This window comes from Coregonus clupeaformis, chromosome 11, assembly GCF_020615455.1.
Source record: "Coregonus clupeaformis isolate EN_2021a chromosome 11, ASM2061545v1, whole genome shotgun sequence".
In the NCBI taxonomy this organism is placed as follows: Eukaryota; Metazoa; Chordata; class Actinopteri; order Salmoniformes; family Salmonidae; genus Coregonus; species Coregonus clupeaformis.
Window position 1 is genome coordinate 860349 of NC_059202.1, and position 26279 is coordinate 886627.

At 45.7% G+C, this 26279-nt stretch overlaps 1 protein-coding gene across 1 annotated transcript in view; it reads right to left on the bottom strand.

Moving 5' to 3' along the window:
• pkd1a (polycystic kidney disease 1a) overlaps window positions 1-26279 on the bottom strand; it is a 90687-nt gene that overhangs the window by 52275 nt on the left and 12133 nt on the right. Inside the window, exons 2-14 of the mRNA XM_045223402.1 lie at window positions 23930-24001; window positions 23737-23805; window positions 22369-22440; window positions 20671-20834; window positions 20206-20453; window positions 19701-19961; window positions 19321-19489; window positions 17120-17297; window positions 11537-11751; window positions 6014-6135; window positions 5604-5757; window positions 1584-1855; window positions 108-613 (exon numbers count right to left, since the gene is read on the bottom strand). Coding sequence (XP_045079337.1) covers window positions 108-613; window positions 1584-1855; window positions 5604-5757; window positions 6014-6135; window positions 11537-11751; window positions 17120-17297; window positions 19321-19489; window positions 19701-19961; window positions 20206-20453; window positions 20671-20834; window positions 22369-22440; window positions 23737-23805; window positions 23930-24001 — 2502 coding nt within the window. The remainder of the gene's footprint in view (window positions 1-107; window positions 614-1583; window positions 1856-5603; window positions 5758-6013; window positions 6136-11536; window positions 11752-17119; window positions 17298-19320; window positions 19490-19700; window positions 19962-20205; window positions 20454-20670; window positions 20835-22368; window positions 22441-23736; window positions 23806-23929; window positions 24002-26279) is intronic.

Consider the following 26279-nt stretch of genomic DNA (forward strand, 5'->3'; position numbering starts at 1 on the left):
TTTGACCTGGTGAAATGGTCTCGGCTTATGGACAATGTCTTACAATAAACAGAATATACAAGACAGAATATTAACAAAATAATAATCCATCCAATCCAACACAACACCTGAAGTAGTAGGTTCCGTTCTGAGAAGTGGGGTGGAGGACGGTGAGGCCAAGGGGAGGGACCACAAGGACGGGACATGACGCCGTGACGCGGAAGGCAGGGTCGTCGGAGGTCACCTCCAGGCTGTAGAGCCCCGGCTGGGGGAGGCCGGAGGAGAGCTGGGACCCCTGGAGCTGGGTCTCACTATGCCCAACGTAGAGCACCCTGATCGGGCAGACCACGTCCGCCACCCAGCCTCCTCCTCCACCCTCTAGTTCTCTTCCTGCAAGACCTCCAACACCTACATCCTCCAGGGTTAGTTCAACGCTCTGGTCCAGATCCACGGAACCTTCTGATTGGTTGGCGTTGGCCCACAGCCAGTCGGATTGGTTGTGGGCCAGGATTGACTGTCGCCACGGCGACTGGGGTGAAGGGTCGCAGCGGAGCAGGGAGGCGGGGCCGGCGTCGTGCTGCAGGGCGATGATGTCACCGGGGGAGACCAGCAGGTCCTCGACACGCTCCCTCACCTGAGGGGGGAGAGGAGGAGAGAGAAGGAGGAAGAGATAGGAGGTGAGTTTGTTTTAAAAGTAGTAGTTGTGTTTTGTTGTGTGTATCACTGTAGGTGTTGTGTTCACTTGGTGTGTGTGTGTGTGACTGTGTGTGTCTGTCCACTAAGTGTGTGTGTCTGTCCACTAAGTGTGTGTGTGTGTGTGTCTGTCCACCAAGTGTGTGTGTGTGTCCACTAAGTGTGTGTGTGTGTGTGTGTGTGTCCACTAAGTGTGTGTGTGTGTGTGTCTCTGTCCACCAAGTGTGTGTGTGTGTCCACTAAGTGTGTGTGTGTGTGTGTGTGTTTCCACTAAGTGTGTGTGTGTGTGTGTGTCTGTCCACTAAGTGTGTGTGTGTCTGTCCACTAAGTGTGTGTGTGTGTGTGTCTGTCCACTAAGTGTGTGTGTGTCTGTCCACTAAGTGTGTGTGTGTGTGTGTCTGTCCACTAAGTGTGTGTGTGTCTGTCCACTAAGTGTGTGTGTGTGTGTGTCTGTCCACTAAGTGTGTGTGTGTGTGTCCACTAAGTGTGTGTGTGTGTGTGTCTGTCCACCAAGTGTGTGTGTGTGTCCACTAAGTGTGTGTGTGTGTGTGTGTGTGTGTGTGTCCACTAAGTGTGTGTGTGTGTGTGTCTGTCCACCAAGTGTGTGTGTGTGTCCACTAATGTGTGTGTGTGTGTGTGTGTGTGTGTGTGTGTGTCCACTAAGTGTGTGTGTGTGTGTGTCTGTCCACTAAGTGTGTGTGTGTGTGTGTGTGTCCACTAAGTGTGTGTGTGTGTGTGTCTGTCCACTAAGTGTGTGTGTGTGTGTGTCTGTCCACTAAGTGTGTGTGTGTCTGTCCACTAAGTGTGTGTGTGTGTGTGTGTCTGTCCACTAAGTGTGTGTGTGTCTGTCCACTAAGTGTGTGTGTGTGTGTCCACTAAGTGTGTGTGTGTGTGTGTGTGTGTCCACTCACCAGTACGTGTGTAACAGGTCCAGCAGGCAGTGTAACCATCACCTCATTCACCAGGCTGTAACTAGGACGCTGCGCTCCGGGAGGCAGAGTGTCTGCCTGGGTACAGTTGGCACAGGATCCAGGGTGGCAGGGGCTGGCCAGGGGCAAGCAGCGGCCCAGGAAGGGGCACCACTGCTGGAGAGGAGGGCAGGAGGTGGAGGGTAAAGGGGTGGAGGTGCTGGGCTCCATGGAGACACACAGAGCCACAGGATGACATAGTGGACCACCGCATCCTGGAGGGAGGAGAGTCGGGGTTACAGAGGGGTGGTGGTGGTGGTGGTCTGAGTGTGTGTGTTTGTATATGTTTCTGTTTGGTGTGTGTGTGTGTGTGTGTGTGTGTGTGTGTGTGTGTGTGTGTGTGTGTGTGTGTGTGTGTGTGTGTGTGTGTGTGTGTATGCTTGAGTTTTAGGTGGTATACCGTAAATACCATATACTGGGGTATTAAGAAAAAGCCACGGGATGGTTTTTCAATACCTCCAATACTGTTGAAACTATTTCTTTGAAGTTTTTAATATTTATTTGTAGCTACTTTTTAAGTAAATACCTGCAGTCAACTTGTGCAATACGTCAGGAGATAAAGAACATTGCGATCTTCATTTCACCTGTCACATTATTATAAAGCTTACGGTAGTCCCCAGTCACGTGGTGTTTGTTTACAAGCATACAACGAGGAGAGACTGGAGTGTTGTGAGTCACTCACTGTTGTGCAGCAGGCGTCAGTTGATGTGCTAAATGCTCTGCAGTTGTGTATTTGGTTTGCTAATTTAGTAGCTAGTTAGCTAAGTGGTTAGCTTCTTCCAAAATAAAGCATTCGCTTGGTAACAGCAGAGAATCCCCTCCTGGATCAAGAGCCTTGCTGGCTAATATTGATTTTTTTCGTGTAGAAAACTGAGTAGCATTTTTACTTGTATAGTTTATGTCAGAAACTGTACAAAATGTTCGCAATGCGCATTTAGTTAGCGTTCTCTGTGGGGTTTTACATGTACTTGTTAGCATTGCTAACCTTCGGATTACAGAGTATGAGTGGGGTTTGAAAACAGCGGCCCTTGTGTGCAGTGCCGGTATTACCGAATATCCCGGGATGGCACAAGGTCGGTATGACAATCTTGATACTGCCCAAGCCTAGTGTGTGTGTGTGTGTGTGTTGGTCATAGAACTCAAAGAAACAAATCCTACAGCATTGATTATGTCATCATATTTCATGTTGAAGGTGGATGTTTGGCAAGAAACATCATCATGACAAGAAACATCATCATGACAGAAACATCATCATGACAGAAACATCCAGTGCTTAATTTGAGCCGGATCCTGCCAGAACAGGATCTGGCACCTTTTATGTTTTGAATGTTTCATTCCGGAATTTATTTGGACGGATCAGGTACCTTTCGTGGCATGAAAAATATTTTTAACATTTTGCAAAGTAAAAATTACCATAAAAGCGATCAAAGTTAATTCGAGTTGCCTCTTCGTTAATTCTCCTGCCCCCCAAAAAAAACGTAATGTGAAAAAGTAGATTTTTTGCCGGGCCTGATATTCTAAGAGTTGATTCGGATTGGGCCTTATGGTTGGCGTAACATTGCAACCTATGTTTGAGACCAACGCGTGGCCGTAGCTGTGTGAGAAACGCGCCTGTATCTCTCACAGAACTAGAATGAGATTCACTTTCTATGATCTCTCTCCCTCTCTCTGCTCTGATAGACATGAGCCTGCAACTCATCTCTCCAGCGTTGCACTTCATAACTGCGCAAAAGGGTTCTGAAGGAACTGCAGCCCTGATAAATTGAAATAAATTTGCCAAAATTATAGAATTACTGCTGTTTGTTCAGAAAGAAATGAAATAATTCAGAATAGCCTACTACACCATGATAAAGCCTATAATTTAGCTACAGAGGATAAATAGCTTCTTTTAAAAAATGGTCTAGCTGTGGCTTGTGTGTAGCCCAACAACGAGGCCTACAGTCGGGAACGCGCGGCAAATCTGTCGGTGAACAACAGCATGCAGACAAAACAGGCCTTTCACAATATTTCAAATACAATCGCAGGAAAACACCGGTAGGAAAGCAAATGGCTCCTGCTGAAAACAGAAGACTCTAATATGTCTGCTCTAGGCTACCAAAATATTTGAGCAACTTCCACATATTGTTTTACTTAGTAAAAGAAGAGAGAGGCTTTTGGCACGAACACGTCGGCCATCACTGGCCAGTGAGCTGCGCATCATTGGGTGAGTCAGTGAAACTGGAAAGCATTTTTAGAACTATAATTTCCTCCTCATATTGTAGCCTGCAATATGTGTGCCTTCACACACCTAGGCCTAGGCTATTGATGGATTGAAGACAAGGTCGATCTCAGATTCTCAGTGTCATGTAAAGAATTGCGTGAAATGCGTTTATAGAAGGCAAACATTTTCCCGGACCCTAGGCTACTAAAAAATCCCCCCATGTGAGAGGGGGGGTTTTCTCATGCGTTCTGGTATCTCAGAACTCCACAGGTCATCCCCTTCTCACGCTCACTTTTTGTTCCGGCACATGAAGCACTGGAAACATCATGACAAGAAACATCATAATCTGTCATTTCAGCTTTGGTTTCACGATTCAAGCAGTTTAGAGTATTGAGCTTTCTGTCTTGACAGATGAAAAACAGCTAAACAAAACAAAACTTTCCACTGACAGGAAGCCAAAAGGCAGAGGAAGAGATGGAGGAATGGAGAGAGGATGGGAGAGAGAGAGAGAGCTGGCCTGAGAAAGCAGAGGAAGAGATGGAGGAATGGAGAGAGGATGGGAGAGAGAGAGAGAGAGAGAGCTGGCCTGAGAAAGCAGAGGAAGAGATGGAGGAATGGAGAGAGGATGGTAAGAGAGAGAGAGAGAGAGAGAGAGAGAGAGAGAGAGAGCTGGCCTGAGAAAGCAGAGGAAGAGATGGAGGAATGGAGAGAGGATGGGAGAGAGAGAGAGAGAGAGCTGGCCTGAGAAAGCAGAGGAAGAGATGGAAGAATGGAGAGAGGATGGGAGAGAGAGAGAGAGAGCTGGCCTGAGAAAGCAGAGGAAGAGATGGAGGAATGGAGAGAGGATGGGAGAGAGAGAGAGAGAGAGCTGGCCTGAGAAAGCAGAGGAAGAGATGGAGGAATGGAGAGAGGATGGGAGAGAGAGAGAGAGAGAGAGCTGGCCTGAGAAAGCAGAGGAAGAGATGGAGGAATGGAGAGAGGATGGGAGAGAGAGAGAGAGAGCTGGCTGAGAAAGCAGAGGAAGAGATGGAGGAATGAAGAGAGGATGGGAGAGGAGAGAGAGAGCTGGCCTGAGAAAGCAGAGGAAGAGATGATGTTGTGGGATTTTGGAGACGAGCAGTGTTTGCAATCAGGGATTGTGCGTGTGTTAGCGGAGTGTGTGTGTTAGCGGAGTGTGTGTGTTAGTGGAGTGTGTGTGTTAGTGGAGTGTGTGTGTTAGCGGAGTGTGTGTGTTAGCGGAGTGTGTGTGTGTGCGCGTAGATGGTGTTCTTGGCAGAATATCAATCGCCCAATAAGCAGATTCACTATCTGTGTAATTCTCTCTCTCTCTCTCTCTCTCTCTCTCTCTCTCTCTCTCTCTCTCTCTCTCTCTCTCTCTCTCTCTCTCTCTCTCTCTCTCTCTCGCGCTCTCTCGCTCTCGCTCTCTGCCATCTCTATCTCTGCCATCTCTATCTCTCTCTCTCTCTCTCCCTCTCTCTCTCTCTACCATCTCTCCTCTCTCTCTCTTTGTCCTATTTTCTATTTCTGTCGTTTCTTCTTCCTCCTTTCTCTCCAAACTTTTCTCTTCTGCTTTGTTCTTTTGTATTCTCATCTGCTTCCTTGTGTGTGTGAGTGCATGCATCTGTCTGTATGTGTCTGTGTGTGTGTGAGTGCATGCGTCTGTATGTGTGTGTGTGTGTGTGTGTGTATGTGTCTGTGTGTGTGTGTGTGTGTGAGTGAGAGGGCATGCATCTGTCTGTACGTGTGTGTGTGTGTCTCCTCACCAGGCAGCAGCAGGGTTAGTCCAGGGCGCTGGCCACAGTGAGGTCTGTAGACCTGCAGGAGAAGCTGAGTGTGTGAGGAGAGCTCTTGAGAGATGAACTCTACAGACGACAGACGACCTGCCTGAACAAACCCCAACGCTGGGAACAACAGGAGCTGAAGAGGAGAGAGAGAGAGAGGGAGAGAAAGAGAGAGGGGGGAGGAGAGAGAGAGAGAAAGGGGGGAGGGGGGAGGAGAGAGAGCGAGAGGGGGGAGGAGAGGGGGGAGGAGAGAGAGAGAGAGGGGGGGAGGGAGGGGGGAGATAGAGGGAGGGGGGAGGAGAGAGATACAAATATTTTAAGAGTTACTGTATGAGTGTGTACACAGAGTTTGAAAGTATGTGGTGAGTGACATTATGTGTGTCTCTCCTCACCTCTATGCTCCTGGCTGGGGGTTCAGGGGCGGAGAGCGGCGTGGGGGCGGGGCTAGAGAGAGGTCTGTGGGCGGGGAAAACAGGCAAGCCCACCAGGTATATCCCCGCATCAGGAACACGCACTGGAGAGCGAGAGAGAGGGAGAGGAGGGAGAGAGAGAAAAAGAGATAGGAGAGAGGGAGAGAGAGAGAATGTGAGAGAGAGAAAGAGGGGGGGATAGCGAGGGAGAAAGAGGGAGAGAGAAAGTAAGAAAGACAGAGAGAGAGAGAATTAGACTTTTGATCCCAACATTAAAGAATGATTCATCATTAAAACATGAGTTATATTCCACTCACACATCTTCAGGAAGACAGGAGCAGGGGAGGGAACAGTAAGTATTGAAGATAAATATTCTTTGAACAAGGAATTCCTCTGCAGCATCAAACTTTGATTTGAAATGATAAAAATATGTACATATTCCCATCGTAATGACCCCCAACTTCAAGAAGCGAGGGGGAGAGAAGAGGAGAGGAGAGGGAGAGCCCTGAAGACAGAGAGGAGAAGATAGAGGAATAGATTTCTCTGTTGACAGAACTGAAACATACACAAGATCATGGCTGTGTGTATGTGTGTGTTTTGGGGAAAACACTATCATAGTAGTACTACTGGGGAAAACACTATCCTAGTAGTACTACTGGGGAAAACATTATCCTAGTAGTACTACTGGGGAAAACACTATCCTAGTAGTACTACTGGGGAAAACACTATCCTAGTAGTACTACTGGGGAAAACACTATCCTAGTAGTACTACTGGGGAAAACAATATCCTAGTAGTACTACTGGAGAAAACAGTACCTTAGTAGTACTACTGGAGAAAACACTATCCTGGTAGTACTACTGGAGAAAACAGTATATTAGTAGTACTACTGGGGAAAACACTATCCTAGTAGAACTACTGGGGAAAACACTATCCTTGTAGTACTACTGGAGAAAACAGTATCTTAGTAGTACTACTGGGGAAAACACTATCCTAGTAGAACTACTGGGGAAAACACTATCCTTGTAGTACTACTGGGGAAAACACTATCCTAGTAGTACTACTGGGGAAAACACTATCCTAGTAGAACTACTGGGGAAAACACTATCCTAGTAGTACTACTGGGGAAAACACTATCCTAGTAGTACTACTGGGGAAAACACTATCCTAGTAGAACTACTGGGGAAAACACTATCCTAGTAGTACTACTGGGGAAAACACTATCCTAGTAGTACTACTGGGGAAAACACTATCCTAGCAGTACTGCTGGGGAAAACACTATCCTGGTAGTACTACTGGGGAAAACACTATCCTAGCAGTACTGCTGGGGAAAACACTATCCTAGCAGTACTGCTGGGGAAGTAGACTGTATAATGACTTCAAGTGAATCAACTGCAGATTAATTACATTAAACCACTAGAGGCCCCAGACCAGGAAGTCCCTGTTCAATTAATGGCAGGCAAAGTAAAACCACACGGCAGGTTTAGTGATGAGGTGCAAACTGTGTTGGAAACTGACACAGATGAGGTTTGATGAACACTGTCTTTGGAGGTTGAGGTGAAACCAAGCCGCCGTACTCTAATGCACCATGCAGGTGTGGATGACGCACAACGCAGTGTATGTGTTTCTTCCTTACCTTATTCATGGTGCATCACGTAGGAATAAAACACTCTCCTAGTTATACTGCTGAATAAAACACTATCCTAGTTATACTGCTGCTCCTAGTTATACTGCTGAATAAAACACTCTCCTAGTTATACTGCTGAATAAAACACTATCCTAGTTATACTGCTGAATAAAACACTATCCTAGTTATACTGCTGAATAAAACACTATCCTAGTTATACTGCTGAATAAAACACTCTCCTAGTTATACTGCTGAATAAAACACTCCTAGTTATACTGCTGAATAATACACTATCCTAGTTATACTGCTGAATAAAACACTCTCCTAGTTATACTGCTGAATAAAACACTATCCTAGTTATACTGCTGAATAAAACACTATCCTAGTTATACTGCTGAATAAAACACTCTCCTAGTTATACTGCTGAATAAAACACTCTCCTAGTTATACTGCTGAATAAAACACTCTCCTAGTTATACTGCTGAATAATACACTATCCTAGTTATACTGCTGAATAAAACACTATCCTAGTTATACTGCTGAATAAAACACTATCCTAGTTATACTGCTGAATAAAACACTCTCCTAGTTATACTGCTGAATAAAACACTCTCCTAGTTATACTGCTGAATAATACACTATCCTAGTTATACTGCTGAATAATACACTATCCTAGTTATACTGCTGAATAAAACACTATCCTAGTTATACTGCTGAATAAAACACTCTCCTAGTTATACTGCTGAATAATACACTATCCTTGTTATACTGCTGAATAAAACACTATCCTAGTTATACTGCTGAATAAAACATTCTCCTAGTTATACTGCTGAATAATACACTATCCTAGTTATACTGCTGAATAAAACACTCTCCTAGTTATACTGCTGAATAAAACACTATCCTAGTTATACTGCTGAATAAAACACTCTCCTAGTTATACTGCTGAATAAAACACTCCTAGTTATACTGCTGAATAAAACACTCTCCTAGTTATACTGCTGAATAAAACACTCTCCTAGTTATACTGCTGAATAAAACACTATCCTAGTTATACTGCTGAATAAAACACTATCCTAGTTATACTGCTGAATAAAACACTCTCCTAGTTATACTGCTGAATAAAACACTCTCCTAGTTATACTGCTGAATAAAACACTCTCCTAGTTATACTGCTGAATAATACACTCTCCTAGTTATACTGCTGAATAATACACTATCCTAGTTATACTGCTGAATAATACACTATCCTAGTTATACTGCTGAATAAAACACTATCCTAGTTATACTGCTGAATAAAACACTATCCTAGTTATACTGCTGAATAAAACACTCTCCTAGTTATACTGCTGAATAATACACTATCCTTGTTATACTGCTGAATAAAACACTATCCTAGTTATACTGCTGAATAAAACACTCTCCTAGTTATACTGCTGAATAATACACTATCCTAGTTATACTGCTGAATAAAACACTCTCCTAGTTATACTGCTGAATAAAACACTATCCTAGTTATACTGCTGAATAAAACACTCTCCTAGTTATACTGCTGAATAATACACTATCCTAGTTATACTGCTGAATAAAACACTCTCCTAGTTATACTGCTGAATAAAACACTATCCTAGTTATACAGCTGAATAATACACTATCCTAGTTATACTGCTGAATAAAACACTATCCTAGTTATACTGCTGAATAAAACACTATCCTAGTTATACTGCTGAATAATACACTATCCTAGTTATACTGCTGAATAAAACACTATCCTAGTTATACTGCTGAATAAAACACTATCCTAGTTATACTGCTGAATAAAACACTATCCTAGTTATACTGCTGAATAAAACACTATCCTAGTTATACTGCTGAATAAAACACTATCCTAGTTATACTGCTGAATAAAACACTATCCTAGTTATACTGCTGAATAAAACACTATCCTAGTTATACTGCTGAATAAAACACTATCCTAGTTATACTGCTGCTCCTAGTTATACTGCTGAATAAAACACTATCCTAGTTATACTGCTGCTCCTAGTTATACTGCTGAATAAAACACTCTCCTAGTTATACTGCTGAATAAAACACTCTCCTAGTTATACTGCTGAATAAAACACTATCCTAGTTATACTGCTGAATAAAACACTCTCCTAGTTATACTGCTGAATAAAACACTCTCCTAGTTATACTGCTGAATAATACACTATCCTAGTTATACTGCTGAATAATACACTATCCTAGTTATACTGCTGAATAAAACACTATCCTAGTTATACTGCTGAATAAAACACTCTCCTAGTTATACTGCTGAATAAAACACTCTCCTAGTTATACTGCTGAATAATACACTATCCTAGTTATACTGCTGAATAAAACACTATCCTAGTTATACTGCTGAATAAAACACTATCCTAGTTATACTGCTGAATAAAACACTATCCTAGTTATACTGCTGAATAAAACACTATCCTAGTTACAGTCGTATGAAAAGGTTTGGGCACCCCTGACAATTTCCATGATTTCCATTTATAAATAATTGGGTGTTTGGATCAGCAATTTAATTTTGATCTATCAAATAACTTATGGACACAGTAATATTTCAGTAGTGAAATTAGGTTTATTGGATTAACAGAAAATGTGCAATATGCATCAAAACAAAATTAGACAGGTGCATAAATTTGGGCAACCCAACAGAAAAATCACATCAATATTTAGTAGAGCCTCCTTTTGCTAAAATAACAGCCTCTAGACGCTTCCTATAGCCTCTAATGAGTGTCTGGATTCTGGATGAAGATATTTTGGACCATTCCTCCTTACAAAACATCTCCACTTCAGTTAGGTTTGATGGTTGCCGAGCATGGACAGCCCGCTTCAAATCATCCCACAGATCTCAATGATATTCAGGTCTGGGGACTGGGATGGCCATTCCAGAACATTGTACTTGTTCCTCTGCATAAATGCCCGGGTAGATTTTGAGCAGTGTTTTGGGTCGTTGTCTTGTTGAAATATCCAGCCCCGGCGTAACTTCAACTTTGTGACTGATTCTTCAACATTATTCCCAAGAATCTGCTGATATTGAGTGGAATCCATGCGACCCTCAACTTTAACAAGATTCCCAGTACCGGCACTGGCCACACAGCCCCACCGCATGATGGAACCCCCACCACATTTTACTGTGGGTAGCAAGTGTTTTTCTTGGAACGCTGTGTTCTTTTGCCGCCATGCATAACGCCCCTTGTTATGACCAAATAACTAAATCTTTGTTTCATCAGTCCACAGCACCTTATTCCAAAATGAAGCTGGCTTGTCCAAATGTGCGTTTGCATACCTCAAGTGACACTGTTTGTGGCGTGTGTGCAGAAAAGGCTTCTTCCGCATCACTCTCCCGTACAGCTTCTCCTTGTGCAAAGTGCGCTGAATTGTTGAACGATGCACAGTTACACCATCTGGAGCAAGATGATGTTGTAGGTCTTTGGAGGTGTTCTGTGGGCTGTTTTTGACCGTTCTCACCATCCTTTGCCTCTCCGATATTTTACTTGGCCTGCCACTTCTGACCTTAACAAGAACTGTGCCTGTGGTCTTCCATTTCCTCACTATGTTCCTCACAGTGGACACTGATAGCTGACATCTCTGCGATAGCTTTTTGTAGCCTTCCCCTAAACCATAATGTTGAACAATCTTTGTTTTCAGGTCATTTGAGAGTTGTTTTGAGGCCCCCATGTTGCCACTCATCAGAGGAGGGTGCCCAAACTTTTTCATACGGGGGGGTCTGCAGCTGCTGTAAAGGAAGAGTAAATAAAAAAAGATACACATCTGGTAGAGTGGCCCCGCTAAGTAAGCCCCTCCCTCTCTGTGTGTGTGTACAGTCTCCTACCTTGGGGGCGGTACTGGCAGGCGTAGGCTCGTTTTGTGCTGCAGGGGTGTGAGCTGGGCAGAGCTGTATGGTCTAGTGACACACACACTTTCCCCCGAACCAGCGTAGCCCGGTCTCTCCCTCCGCCCTCGCCGTCCCGCGCCTCCGAGCCGTCCACCCAGCGCAGCGAGCCTGGAGAGTCGACGTCACTGAGACCCAGCCATACACCACGCTCCCTGTAGGGTGTAGGGACCACACACACACACACGTTACAGACACACACATTATAGAGACCACACACACACATGTTTAGAGAACACACACACATACAGTGGGGGAAAAAAGTATTTAGTCAGCCACCAATTGTGCAAGTTCTCCCACTTAAAAAGATGAGAGAGGCCTGTAATTTTCATCATAGGTACACGTCAACTATGACAGACAAATTGAGAAAAGAAAATCCAGAAAATCACATTGTAGGATTTTTTATGAATTTATTTGCAAATTATGGTGGAAAATAAGTATTTGGTCACCTACAAACAAGCAAGATTTCTGGCGCTCACAGACCTGTAACTTATACTTTAAGAGGCTCCTCTGTCCTCCACTCGTTACCTGTATTAATGGCACCCGTTTGAACTTGTTATCAGTATAAAAGACACCTGTCCACAACCTCAAACAGTCACACTCCAAACTCCAGTATGGCCAAGACCAAAGAGCTGTCAAAGGACACCAGAAACAAAATTGTAGACCTGCACCAGGCTGGGAAGACTGCATCTGCAATAAGTAAGCAGCTTGGTTTAAAGAAATCAACTGTGGGAGCAATTATTAGGAAATGGAAGACATACAAGACCACTGATAATCTCCCTCGATCTGGGGCTCCACGCAAGATCTCACCCCGTGGGGTCAAAATGATCACAAGAACGGTGAGCAAAAATCCCAGAACCACACGGGGGACCTAGTGAATTACCTGCAGACAGCTGGGACCAAAGGAACAAAGCCTACCATCAGTAACACACTACGCCGCCAGGGACTCAAATCCTGCAGTGCAAGACGTGTCCCCCTGCTTAAGCCAGTACATGTCCAGGCCCGTCTGAAGTTTGCTAGAGTGCATTTGGATGATCCAGAAGAGGATTGGGAGAATGTCATATGGTCAGATGAAACCAAAATAGAACTTGTTGGTAAAAACTCAACTCGTCGTGTTTGGAGGACAAAGAATGCTGAGTTGCATCCAAAGAACACCATACCTACTGTGAAGCATGGGGGTGGAAACATCCTGCTTTGGGGCTGTTTTTCTGCAAAGGGACCAGGACGACTGATCCGTGTAAAGGAAAGAATGAATGGGGCCATGTATCGTGAGATTTTGAGTGAAAACCTCCTTCCATCAGCAAGGGCATTGAAGATGAAACGTGGCTGGGTCTTTCAGCATGACAATGATCCCAAACACACCGCCCGGGCAACGAAGGAGTGGCTTCGTAAGAAGCATTTCAAGGTCCTGGAGTGGCCTAGCCAGTCTCCAGATCTCAACCCCATAGAAAATCTTTGGAGGGAGTTGAAAGTCTGTGTTGCCCAGCGACAGCCCCAAAACATCACTGCTCTAGAGGAGATCTGCATGGAGGAATGGGCCAAAATACCAGCAACAGTGTGTGAAAACCTTGTGAAGACTTACAGAAAACGTTTGACCTGTGTCATTGCCAACAAAGGGTATATAACAAAGTATTGAGAAACTTTTGTTATTGACCAAATACTTATTTTCCACCATAATTTGCTAATAAATTCATTAAAAATCCTACAATGTGATTTTCTGGAAAACAAATTCTCATTTTGTCTGTCATAGTTGACGTGTACCTATGATGAAAATTACAGGCCTCTCTCATCTTTTTAAGTGGGAGAACTTGCACAATTGGTGGCTGACTAAATACTTTTTTTCCCCACTGTACATGTTAGCGATGGAGACCATACACACACACACTTTTCCACACATAGGTTAGAGAACCGTGAGTAGGTGATGTAAAACGTTAACTAAGAAAACAGACTGGAAGGTCAAACCTCTGACATGCCTATTAAAAAACCCTTCACAATGTATGGACCTCTGTCCTCTCCCCATAGGATTTTACACACACACACACACACGTGTCAGTTACGTGTGGTAGCAGAACACTAGGGTCACAGTCAGGTCTACAGTGTGTGTGTGTGTGTGTGTGTGTGTGTACACGTGTACCTCACAACATGCTATATGTGAGCGCTGACGCTGCTGTAATGAGTTGAATGGAAAACAACTGGGTTACAATATGAACAGCAGTAAGAGGATTTATTTCCAAACTGGGTTCCAAAAGCATTTTTGTTTCAAAACCTATTTTTCCCCGCTGTCGAAGAAAACTCAAGCAAAGTAGTTCCAAATTCACTTTAAATCATGTGCTGTGCAGTGTTCCTAACGTAATGGTTGTTTTTGGTCTATGAAAGTTTGATGTTCACAACAGCCATTTATTACATAGCATTGTTAATTCTCTCTCTCTCTCTCTCTCTCCCCACACACACACACACACACACACCCCGTCGCTCTTGTTATTTTTTCAAATGTCTCTCTGTAGGGCTCCAGCAGCCAAATACCCACATCTGGAGAAAACTAGAACTGGGACAAAATAGAGGGGATGAACGATGGGGAATGAGAGAGGAGGGAGAAAAATAGATCTTTGTGCCAAAAAACAAAACAATAAAGAAGTGGGTTCTTACATAAGATGGAGGAGAGGAGAGGAGAGGAGAGGAGAGGAGAGGAGAGGAGAGGAGAGGAGAGGAGAGGAGAGGAGAGGAGAGGAGAGGAGAGGAGAGGAGAGGAGAGGAGAGGAGAGGAGAGGAACATATCAGTAAGTCTGTTGACTTTCAACAAGAAAGTGTCTGTAGTCCATCTACAGATGTTCAACAATGTTCAGCAGCATTTCAACAGCATGTCTTTAGCCTTTCAGTAGCATCTCAACTATACAGTGGGGGAAAAAAGTATTTAGTCAGCCACCAATTGTGCAAGTTCTCCCACTTAAAAAGACGAGAGAGGCCTGTAATTTTCATCATAGGTACATGTCAACTATGACAGACAAAATGAGAAAAAAATATCCAGAAAATCACATTGTAGGATTTTTAATGAATTTATTTGCAAATTATGGTGGAAAATAAGTATTTGGTCAATAACAAAAGTTTCTCAATACTTTGTTATATACCCTTTGTTGACAATGACACAGGTCAAACGTTTTCTGTAAGTCTTCACAAGGTTTTCACACACTGTTGCTGGTATTTTGGCCCATTCCTCCATGCAGATCTCCTCTAGAGCAGTGATGTTTTGGGGCTGTCGCTGGGCAACACGGACTTTCAACTCCCTCCAAAGATTTTCTATGGGGTTGAGATCTGGAGACTGGCTAGGCCACTCCAGGACCTTGAAATGCTTCTTACCAAGTCACTCCTTCGTTGCCCGGGCGGTGTGTTTGGGATCATTGTCATGCTGAAAGACCCAGCCACGTTTCATCTTCAATGCCCTTGCTGATGGAAGGAGGTTTTCACTCAAAATCTCACGATACATGGCCCCATTCATTCTTTCCTTTACACGGATCAGTCGTCCTGGTCCCTTTGCAGAAAAAACAGCCCCAAAGTATGATGTTTCCACTCCCATGCTTCACAGTAGGTATGGTGTTCTTTAAATGCAACTCAGCATTCTTTGTCCTCCAAACACGACGAGTTGAGTTTTTACCAAAAAGTCATCGGACCATATGACATTCTCCCAATCCTCTTCTGGACCATCCAAATGCACTCTAGCAAACTTCAGACGGGCCTGGACATGTACTGGCTTAAGCAGGGGGACACATCTGGCACTGCATGATTTGAGTCCCTGGCGGCGTAGTGTGTTACTGATGGTAGGCTTTGTTACTTTGGTCCCAGCTCTCTACAGGTCATTCACTAGGTCCCCCCGTGTGGTTCTGGGATTTTTGCTCACCGTTCTTGTGATCATTTTGACCCCACGGGGTGAGATCTTGCATGGAGCCCCAGATCGAGGGAGATTATCAGTGGTCTTGTATGTCTTCCATTTCCTAATAATTGCTCCCACAGTTGATTTCTTCAAACCAAGCTGCTTACCTATTGCAGATTCAGTCTTCCCAGCCTGGTGCAGGTCTACAATTTTGTTTCTGGTGTCCTTTGACAGCTCTTTGGTCTTGGCCATAGTGGAGTTTGGAGTGTGACTGTTTGAGGTTGTGGACAGGTGTCTTTTATACTGATAACAAGTTCAAACAGGTGCCATTAATACAGGTAACGAGTGGAGGACAGGGGATCCTCTTAAAGAAGAAGTTACAGGTCTGTGAGAGCCAGAAATCTTGCTTGTTTGTAGGTGACCAAATACTTATTTTCCACCATAACTTGCAAATAAATTCATTAAAAATCCTACAATGTGATTTTCTGGAATTTTTTTCCTCAATTTGTCTGTCATAGTTGACGTGTACCTATGATGAAAATTACAGGCCTCTCTCATCTTTTTAAGTGGGAGAACTTGCACAATTGGTGGCTGACTAAATACTTTTTTTCCCCACTGTATATCTCATCATTTTCAACAAAGGTAGACTGTAGTCAACAATCTGTAGACTATCAGCAGCATTTCAACAGCATATCCGTCTCTCCCTCCCCCTCCTAAGAGCAGGGCCTCAGCCCTCAGATTAATGATGGGTGTGGAGCAGTGAGACAGGAAACACACACACACACAGTGAACTGCGGAGGACTCCTCCTATGGTTGTGGTGCAGCTGTGTTTATATGACTGGTAGAGACCAGTACAGAGAACACTATGTGTGTGTCCTACAGAGAACACACAACCATCACAGAGCCAGTCTGCACCTGGACCAGTTAGACCAACACTTACTCTACACATTTATAGAACATATTAGATTTCCTCTGAATGCATTTCATCATTTCTCTAATGGTGTAAACTTGTAGCTGTACAGCCAGGACCACCCACTGATGTCAAATACAATTCTCTGTGTTAGAACTAATTACAACTCATTTCTTCTGAACTGCTACTAGTTCTGAGCGATTAACTGACCGACGTCGGTTCAATTATTTGAAATCCATTTCGTTCTGGGTTTTTATGTGCACTCAATGAGCAGTTTCTCTAGAGATAAATCAGATCAAGCCTGAACTACACGATGTAGTAGGGAATTGTAGTTTCCAACAGGCCGATATTCTACATATTTCAAAATACATCATACGGGGATGATTTCTGTATATTGAAAGTTACATATCTTGAAAACTTGATTGCTGACAAGCAAAACATTTTTGGGACTATGTCAACAATGGACTAATGAAACAAATGACCCAAATATTGTTTTTTGGGTGGAGTTTTCCTTTAAACAGAAAGAAAAGATAATAGGAAGATAGAAGAAAAACAAAAACAACCAAAACAAGAAATAAACTAAACAAGTAGAAGTGTGTGTTTGTGTGTGTGAGACTATGTCTCACTGTAGGAAGCCATAAACAGAGAAACAGATCGCGGTCTACACCAGCCAACTTAACGCGTGACAGTAAACACACACACACACACACACACCAGCCCCCCACCCCCTCCTCTTCCCACTACTCACTGTGTGACTCTGCAGGCCAGCAGGCTGCGTAGGGGGTCTGTGCGGACCACGGCCAGGTCTCCCCCCGTAGAGGAGCACTGCCTCCTGGCCTCGGACCAGCTGAACTCCCCTGGAACCAGCTGGAAGCACTGGGAAGAGTCTGCATGGAACACCGCATCCCTGGGACAATATGGAGTGGCTGGGGGGGGACAGAGATCAATGTTATTTGTTGTAAATTCCACAACTGTGCTGTTTTTGTGTGTAATTTCCTTACCATGTAAGATAACACCTCATCATACCAATAAAACGTAACGAATTGAGAAAGAGGAAGAAGGAAGAAGGAGAGAGATGGTGAGAGAACGAGAGTGACAGAAAAGGAGAGAGAGAGAGCTAGTACATATCTATTTAACATTCTATTTTTTGTTTACTTTCGCTTTGCCAGTGAAATGTTGACTTTTTCAAAACAGACACAAGTATAAGTTTAATTTGGGCTTTTAGAGACAGAGACAAGACAGACCCACTAATGTAAATATCAATTAGAAAGAGAGAGAGAGAGAGATAGAGAGAGAGAGAGAGAGAGAGATAGAGAGAGAGAGAGAGAGAGAGATACAGAGTGAGATAGAGAGATAGAGAGAGAGAGCGATAGAGAGAGAGAGAGATAGAGAGAGGAGAGTGAGTGAGTGAGTGAGAGAGGAGAGTGAGTGAATGAGTGAGTGTGAGTGAGAGGGAGAGCGTGTGAGAGAGAGAGAGAGTGAGAGAGAGAAAGTTAGAATATTTGTCTGACTTTGAGAAAGCATTACTTTAAGACTACCTGCCACTGTATTCCAAACACATACACCCCTCGCCAGACAGCCAGACTAAACACATACACACCCCCCAGACAGCCAGACTAAACACATACACCCCCCCAGACAGCCAGACTAAACACATACACCCCCCAGACAGCCAGACTAAACACATACACCCCCCCCAAACAGCCAGACTAAACACATACACCCCCCCAGACAGCCAGACTAAACACATACACTCCCCCAGACAGCTAGGCTAAACACATACACCCCCCAGACAGCCAGACTAAACACATACACCCCCCCAGACAGCCAGACTAAACACATACCCCCCCCAGACAGCCAGACTAAACACATACACTCCCCCAGACAGCCAGACTAAACACATACACCCCCCAAACAGCCAGACTAAACACATACACTCCCCCAGACAGCCAGACTAAACACATACACCCCCCCAGACAGCCAGACTAAACACATACACCCCCCCAGACAGCCAGACTAAACACATACACCCCCCAGACAGCCAGACTAAACACATACACCCCCCAGACAGCCAGACTAAACACATACACCCCCAGACAGCCAGACTAAACACATACCCCCCCAGACAGCCAGACTAAACACATACACCCCCCCAGACAGCCAGACTAAACACATACACCCCCCAGACAGCCAGACTAAACACATACACCCCCCCAGACAGCCAGACTAAACACATACACCCCCCAGACAGCCAGACTAAACACATATACCCCCCAGACAGCCAGACTAAACACATACACCCCCAGACAGCCAGACTAAACACATACACCCCCCAGACAGCCAGACTAAACACATACACTCCCCCAAACAGCCAGACTAAACACATACACTCCCCCAGACAGCCAGACTAAACACATACACCCCCCAGACAGCCAGACTAAACACATACACCCCCCAGACAGCCAGACTAAACACATACACCCCCCACAGACAGCCAGACTAAACACATACACCCCCCCAGACAGCCAGACTAAACACATACACCCCCCAGACAGCCAGACTAAACACATACACCCCCCAGACAGCCAGACTAAACACATACCCCCCCCAGACAGCCAGACTAAACACATACACCCCCCAGACAGCCAGACTAAACACATACACCCCCCCAGACAGCCAGACTAAAGGGATGTTTCTCAGTTTTTCTCAGTCCTTTAATGCCAGATGCTTTCTCTCTACCTCCATTTTCCCTCTCTCTCTTCCTCTCTTCCCTCCTTCCCTCCTTCCTCTGGCTTTGTAGTGCGGCCACTATCTCTCTCAGAGCCATTGATGGACACAGTTTAAGAAAAACAGAGAGGAGAACTTCACAGGCACTCACAGAGGGAGGATGTGTGTGTGTGAGTGTGTGTAAATAGCGTGTAAACAGTGTGTGTGTGTCTGTCTGCTGACCTTTGGCGGCCTCCTGTCCGTCCTTGGTGATCCTCCAGTCCACCGCCACACCCTCGCCCCCCCAGCTGACCAGTCTAACCGCCAGGCTCTGATTGGCTACGGCCAGCAGCGGGCAGTGCAGCTCCAATCGGGGAGGCAGAGTCACTCTCACCTCCCTACGTGCACACACCTGGACACACACGTGCGCGCACACACACAGACAAATTCTGGTAAATGCATACACATACAACCATTGGTTCTTGTGTATTGTGTGTACTCTAACCTGCACTGTACAAGACTAAAAAGGATTTCACCTCTTTAACATCCAAGGTAGGGTCCCTGGAATGAACGATAGAATTACTGATAGAATGAAATGATAGAATTAAAAGATAAAGGGTTACCTCCTTGGGTCCAGCCCAGGCGGTGACACTGACAGGGTAGCGCCCAGGGACGGCGTACTTATGACGCATCGTCATGTCAACCGTTTCCGTAGCGTTGACCCGGGGTGAAAGGTCACCGAAGTCCCAGGAGAGAGTGACAGGGGTCACTGAGGAGAGGATGGACAGATGAGCGGAGGAATGGACGCTGACGGGAGGGAGAGGAGGGAGAGAGGCAGCGAAGTCCACCGCAAAGACGTCATGGGCCAACGTCCAACCACATTCCTTTAACCAATCAGAACACAGCTAGAGTTAAGGGGTGTGAATACTTTCTGAAGACACTGTATATGTCCTAATGTATCGTTTTCAATAATAAAGCCAAGAAAACTAGCACAAGGAAGTCATCAGGAAGTTATAACAAAAACAAGGAAGTAATCAGGAAGTTATAACAAAAACAAAGAAGTAACCAGGAAGTAATAACAAAGACATAAGAAAGTTACGAGGAAGTTGTTAGTTAGCCTGTGCCCACCTTCATGACGTGAGGCTTGGTGCAGGCAGCAGAGCACTGAGCTTCACTGATGCGGTTGGGTTCATAGTTGGTGCTGCAGAGACACTCCCTCCTGGCCCCCAGGCCCCCGTAGCGCTGGGAGGCCCCGTAACACACAGAGTTACACTCCTCCCGGGAGAAGTTACCCGGCGTGGACGAAGAGAAGATGACCAGCTCACTGCCTCCACCGCTGTGGTCACTGTCCTCCAGACAGGCTGCATAGTTCAGACCTAGTTAATCAAGACATTAATCAATCAACCAATCAATACATGTATAAATTAATTAGAAAGGAGTATAGTTCATAGATCAATCAATTCAACAACTACTGTAATGTGTGTGTGTTTCTCCGTGTTTGTCTTACTGTAAGTGAGCAGTGATACGTTAAGCTGTGGTTGGTGTCTCAAATCGCAATGTGTATGTGTTTCTCTCTCTCTCTCTCGGTCTTACCACAGGTGAGCAGTGACACGTTGAGTAGTGGTTGGTGCCTCAGGTCGGGCGGTTGGGCACAGAGCATGTTCTCCGGGCGACGCACCCGGACTCCCCTCTCCTGAAGCCAGCTCACCAGTCGAAACAGCTTACAGTCGCACACAAACGGGTTGCTGCTTAAGTCACTGTGGAGGAAGGGGGAGAGGAGGAGCGAGGGAGGGAGGGAGGGAGGAGAGAAAGAGAGAGGGAGGGAGGAGAGAAAGAGAGAGGGAGGAAGGAGAAAGGCAGGAGAGGGAAAGAGGGGGATGGAGGAGAGAGAGAGAGTTGGACAGGGTTGGGTACAGACAGATAGGAGAGGGAAAGAGGGGGATGGAGGGGAGAGAGAGAGTTGGACAGGGTTGGGTACAGAAAGATAGGAGAGGGAAAGAGGAAGAAGGGGGAGTGAGAGACAAGGGAGAGAAGGATGGGAGGAGGGAAGAAAGGGAACAGAAGAGAGGGAGGAGAGGGGTATGATTAACTAGTGAGATCATAGTGGAAATCTAAACATCAGAGAAATAACAGTGAGATCATACCAACACATTCTCTCTCTCTCTGTCTATTTTAGTCTTTGTTTCAGCTTGCTTTATGAGTGGGCAAAGTCTATTTACATTTAAGCAACAAGGCCCAAGGGAGTGTGGTATATGGCCAATATACAGCGGCTAAGGGCTGTTCTCATATCCATTGTATACGGTTTGATATACCACGGCTGTCAGCCAATCAGCATTCAGGGCTCGAACCACTCAGTTTATAATGAAGTACATAGCACTTAGAAAGAGACAGCCAGTTTATAATGAAGTACATAGCACTTAGAAAGAGACAACCAGTTTATAATGAAGTACATAGCACTTAGAAAGAGACTACCAGTTTATAATGAAGTACATAGCACTTAGAAAGAGACTACCAGTTTATAATGAAGTACATAGCACTTAGAAAGAGACAACCAGTTTATAATGAAGTACATAGCACTTAGAAAGAGACAACCAGTTTATAATGAAGTACATAGCACTTAGAAAGAGACAACCAGTTTATAATGAAGTACATAGCACTTCGAAAGAGACAACCAGTTTATAATGAAGTACATAGCACTTAGAAAGAGACAACCAGTTTATAATGAAGTACATAGCACTTAGAAAGAGACAACCAGTTTATAATGAAGTACATAGCACTTAGAAAGAGACTACCAGTTTATAATGAAGTACATAGCACTTAGAAAGAGACAACCAGTTTATAATGAAGTACATAGCACTTAGAAAGAGACAACCAGTTTATAATGAAGTACATAGCACTTAGAAAGAGACAACCAGTTTATAATGAAGTACATAGCACTTAGAAAGAGACTACCAGTTTATAATGAAGTACATAGCACTTAGAAAGAGACAACCAGTTTATAATGAAGTACATAGCACTTAGAAAGAGACAACCAGTTTATAATGAAGTACATAGCACTTAGAAAGAGACAACCAGTTTATAATGAAGTACATAGCACTTAGAAAGAGACAACCAGTTTATAATGAAGTACATAGCACTTAGAAAGAGACAACCTACCATACAATAGTAGTGTGACATCATGACACAGGACATCAGGACTGAGAGAAGGAAATGCTTAATAATCACACACTTATGTAACGAAAGAGTGTGAGAGAGAAATAAAGAGAGAGACAGAAGAGAGCTCATACTTACATTTCTGTTAAATTAAATAAATGATCACATATTGCTTCTTCTATGGTGGTGATCTGGTTGTTACTCAAATCTCTGAAAAAGAGACAGAACGAGACAGACAGAGAGAGGATGACAAACACATATCACCATGACACCTACATCCCTCTAACCTCTACACTTCACATTCTACCCTCAGGCCGTCATTGTAAATAATAATTTGTTCTTAATTGACCTGCCTGCTAAAATAAAGGTTAAATTAAATACAAATTAAATAACCCCTCTTCCCCTAGTTAAACTTCCCTCCCTCCCTCCTTCCCTCCCTCCCTCCCTCCCTCCCTCCCTCCCTCCCTCCCTCCCTCCCTCCCTCCCTCCATAATGGGTCGCTGTGTGGCGGTTTGGACAGGGCTGATGGAAAACACTGGAATAGACTGGTAGGAGAGGGGGAGGAAAGGGGGAGGAGAAAGGACTGGAAATGAGAGGGGGAAGGGATGGCAGAGAGATGGAGCGATGGAGGGGTTGGATAGCAAGAAGAAAGATATGAAGGAGGGGATGGAGGCATTTGGTGGGGTATGAGTGGATGGTTGAGACTGGTTTAAAGAGGGAGATGGATGGATGGAGAGAGAGAGAGAGAGAGAGAGATGGAGGAAGATCTGGAAGTAGAGCAGACAGCCTGGAGAAGCCAGCTATAATTGAGCTTAATGGTTCTGTGATTGGTGTGTGTGTGTGTTCCTTTCAGAACAGCCAGACCTCTCCTGGGGTCTCTGCCTACCTAAACACAGACTAAACCACATTGCTTTTCCTCTCCTTCCTCCTCCTCCTTTCAGTCCTTCCCCCCTTCATTTTCTCTCCTAATCCCACTCACTCCTCTCCTCTCCCCTCCCCTCCTCTCCTCTCCTCTCCTCTCCTCTCCTCTCCTCTCCTCTCCTCTCCTCTCCTCTCCTCTCCTCTCCTCTCCTCTCCTCTCCTCTCCTCTCCTCTCCCTCCTCTCCTCTCCTCTCCTCTCCTCTCCTCTCCTCCAAACTCTCTCCTCCTTCCATCATCTCCCTCTCCTCTCCTCTCCTCTCCTCTCCTCTCCCTCTCCTCCTCTCCCTCCTCTCCTCCTCCTCTCCTCTCTCCTCTCCTCTCCTCTCCTCTCCACTCTCCTCAACTCCTCTCCTCCATCTCTCCTCCCTCTCCTCTCCTCTCCTCTCTCCTCTCCCTCTCCTCCCTCTCCTCTCCTCTCCTCTCCTCTCCTCTCCTCTCCTCTCCTCTCCTCTCCTCTCTCCTCCTCCTCTCCTCTCCTCTCCTCTCTCCTCCTCTCCTCTCCTCTCCTCTCCTCCCTCTCCTCTCCTCTCCTCTCCTCTCCTCTCCTCTCCTCTCCTCTCCTCTCCTCTCCTCTCGGTGACTTACAGTATAGACAGGGGTCTGGAGCAGAAGACCCCTCTGGGGAGAACACTGATTCTGTTGCCCTGTAGATACCTGAGAGAGAGAAGGGGGGGGAGAGATGGAGAGAGAGGGAGAGATAGAGGGGGTGAATAAGTTATCAGACATAGACCAACACACACACACACACACACAAACACACACAGACAGCTATACTCACAATTCTCGTAGGGTGGTGAGTTGATCGAAGAGACTTGGTTCCAGAGATGAGATACGGTTCCTGGACAGATCTCTGGAAGGAGGAAATAAAACATTACTATTACTGACTGACTGGGAGACAGATGGTTAACACACACACACGCCAACACACACACGAATGCACCACATACACACACACACACACACCTGAAAACTGGTACAAACACCAATTAGACATACATTTATGTGTCTGGAATGTACAGATGTAGTCCCGTGTAGCTCAGTTGGTAGAGCATGGTGCTTGCAACACCAGGGTTGTGGGTTCGTTTCCCACGGCGGGCCAGTATGAAAATATATGCACTCGCTACTGTAAGTGGCTCTGGATAAGAGCGTCTGCTAAAGGACTACAATGTAAATATAAACAGGAAAAAGTCATGTGCAAAATGTCAGACTATGTCTGTCTCTAAACCCACTAAGCGTCCTGACAGTGTAGGTTAATAACAGAAATGTGGTTTTTGCTTCCCTCCTGCTCTTCCTCGCAGTAGGAATAATTACACACACACACATACAAACACACACACACCTCCCTAAATTCCCACTCATTTGCTGCAATTAGGCAGAAAATCTGCTGTACTGCCAACAACAACAACAACCTCCTCCTCCTCCTCCTCCTAAATGTGGAAGAAACATTTTGGTTCAATGCAATCAGATGTGCAACTGACTAGGGATCCCCTTTCCCCCTGCATCCATCCACTAATGAAGAGAGAAATACAGTCTAATGGGTCCAGACACATAATAAACTGATACATTAGCATCACTGCTATGCCAGAACTGCTCTGTGTAACTACAGGGAGAGAGCTGCTCTGTGTACTCCGCTGGAGGGAGAGGAGAGGAGAGGAGAGGAGAGGAGAGGAGAGGAGAGTAGGCCAGAGGGAGGAGAGGGAAGAGAGGAGAGGAGGCCAGAGGGAGGAGAGGAGGCCAGAGTGAGGAGAGGGAGGAGAGGAGAGGAGGCCAGAGGGAGGAGAGGGAGGAGAGGAGGCCAGAGTGAGGAGAGGGAGGAGAGGAGAGGAGGCCAGAGGGAGAGAGGGAGGAGAGGAGGCCAGAGGGTGAGAGAAGGGAGGAGGAGAGGGAGGAGAGAACTAGAAGCCAATTTGACTTCCTCGGCACGTCTCATCATAAGACACAATGTCTGTATAAATGTGAAAAGTCCTACACCTGCAGCCTGCTCTACATTAGTTCAGTCCCACTCAGAGACCAGCTAGCTATACATGGAAATAACATCTGATGTGTGTGTGTGCCCATGCACAAGTGTATAGTTTGTGCACATTTTTCAAGGAATGAGTGAGTGAGTGAGTGAGTGAGTGAGTGAGTGAGTGAGTGAGTGAGTGAGTGAGTGAGTGAGTGAGTGAGTGAGTGAGTGAGTGAGTGATTGTGTGTGTGCAGGCCAGGGCGGCTATTACCAAAAGGAAACATCTGTACATTCCAGACGAGCTCTGTAAGAGAGCGGGAGAGAGAGGGGGAGAGAGAGAGAGGGAGGGGAAGCGAGAGACAGAGAGAGAGAGGGGGAGAGAGAGAGGTGGGAGAGAGAGAGAGGGGGGGAGAGAGGGGGGAGAAAGAGGGGGAGAGAGAGAGGGGGGAGAGAGAGAGGGAGCGAGAGAGACAGAGAGAGGGGAGAGATAGAGAGAGGGAGGAGAGGGAGAGAGATACAGAGAGAGGGAGGGAGAGGGAGGGGGAGAGAGACAGAGAGAGGGTGAGAGAGAGAGAGAGAGAGAGAGAGAGAGAGAGAGAGAGAGAGAGAGAGAGAGAAAGAGAAAGAGAGAAAGAGGGAGGGGTAGAGAGAGAGGGGGAACGAGAGAGAAAGGGCGAGCAACAGATCCTCCAGAAAGACTGAAGAGAAAAGGGGGGTCAGGCGGCTGTCATGGTCCTTGTGGCTTGGTCACTGCTCTGCTCTGCTCTGCTCTGGTAAAGTCATTACTATTGGGGTGTGTGTGTGTGTATGGACCCCTCCCTAGTCTAGTGGATGATTAGGCAGGAGGATAGGCAGGAGGATAGGCAGGAGGATGGGCAGGAGGATAGGCAGGAGGATGGGCAGGAGGATGGGCAGGAGGATAGGCAGGAGGATGGGCAGGAGGATAGGCAGGAGGATGGGCAGGAGGATAGGCAGGAGGATGGGCAGGAGGATAGGCAGGAGGATGGGCAGGAGGATAGGCAGGAGGATGGGCAGGAGGATAGGCAGGAGGATAGGCAGGAGGATAGGCAGGAGGATGGGCAGGAGGATGGGCAGGAGGATAGGCAGGAGGATAGGCAGGAGGATGGGCAGGAGGATAGGCAGGAGGATGGGCAGGAGGATAGGCAGGAGGATGGGCAGGAGG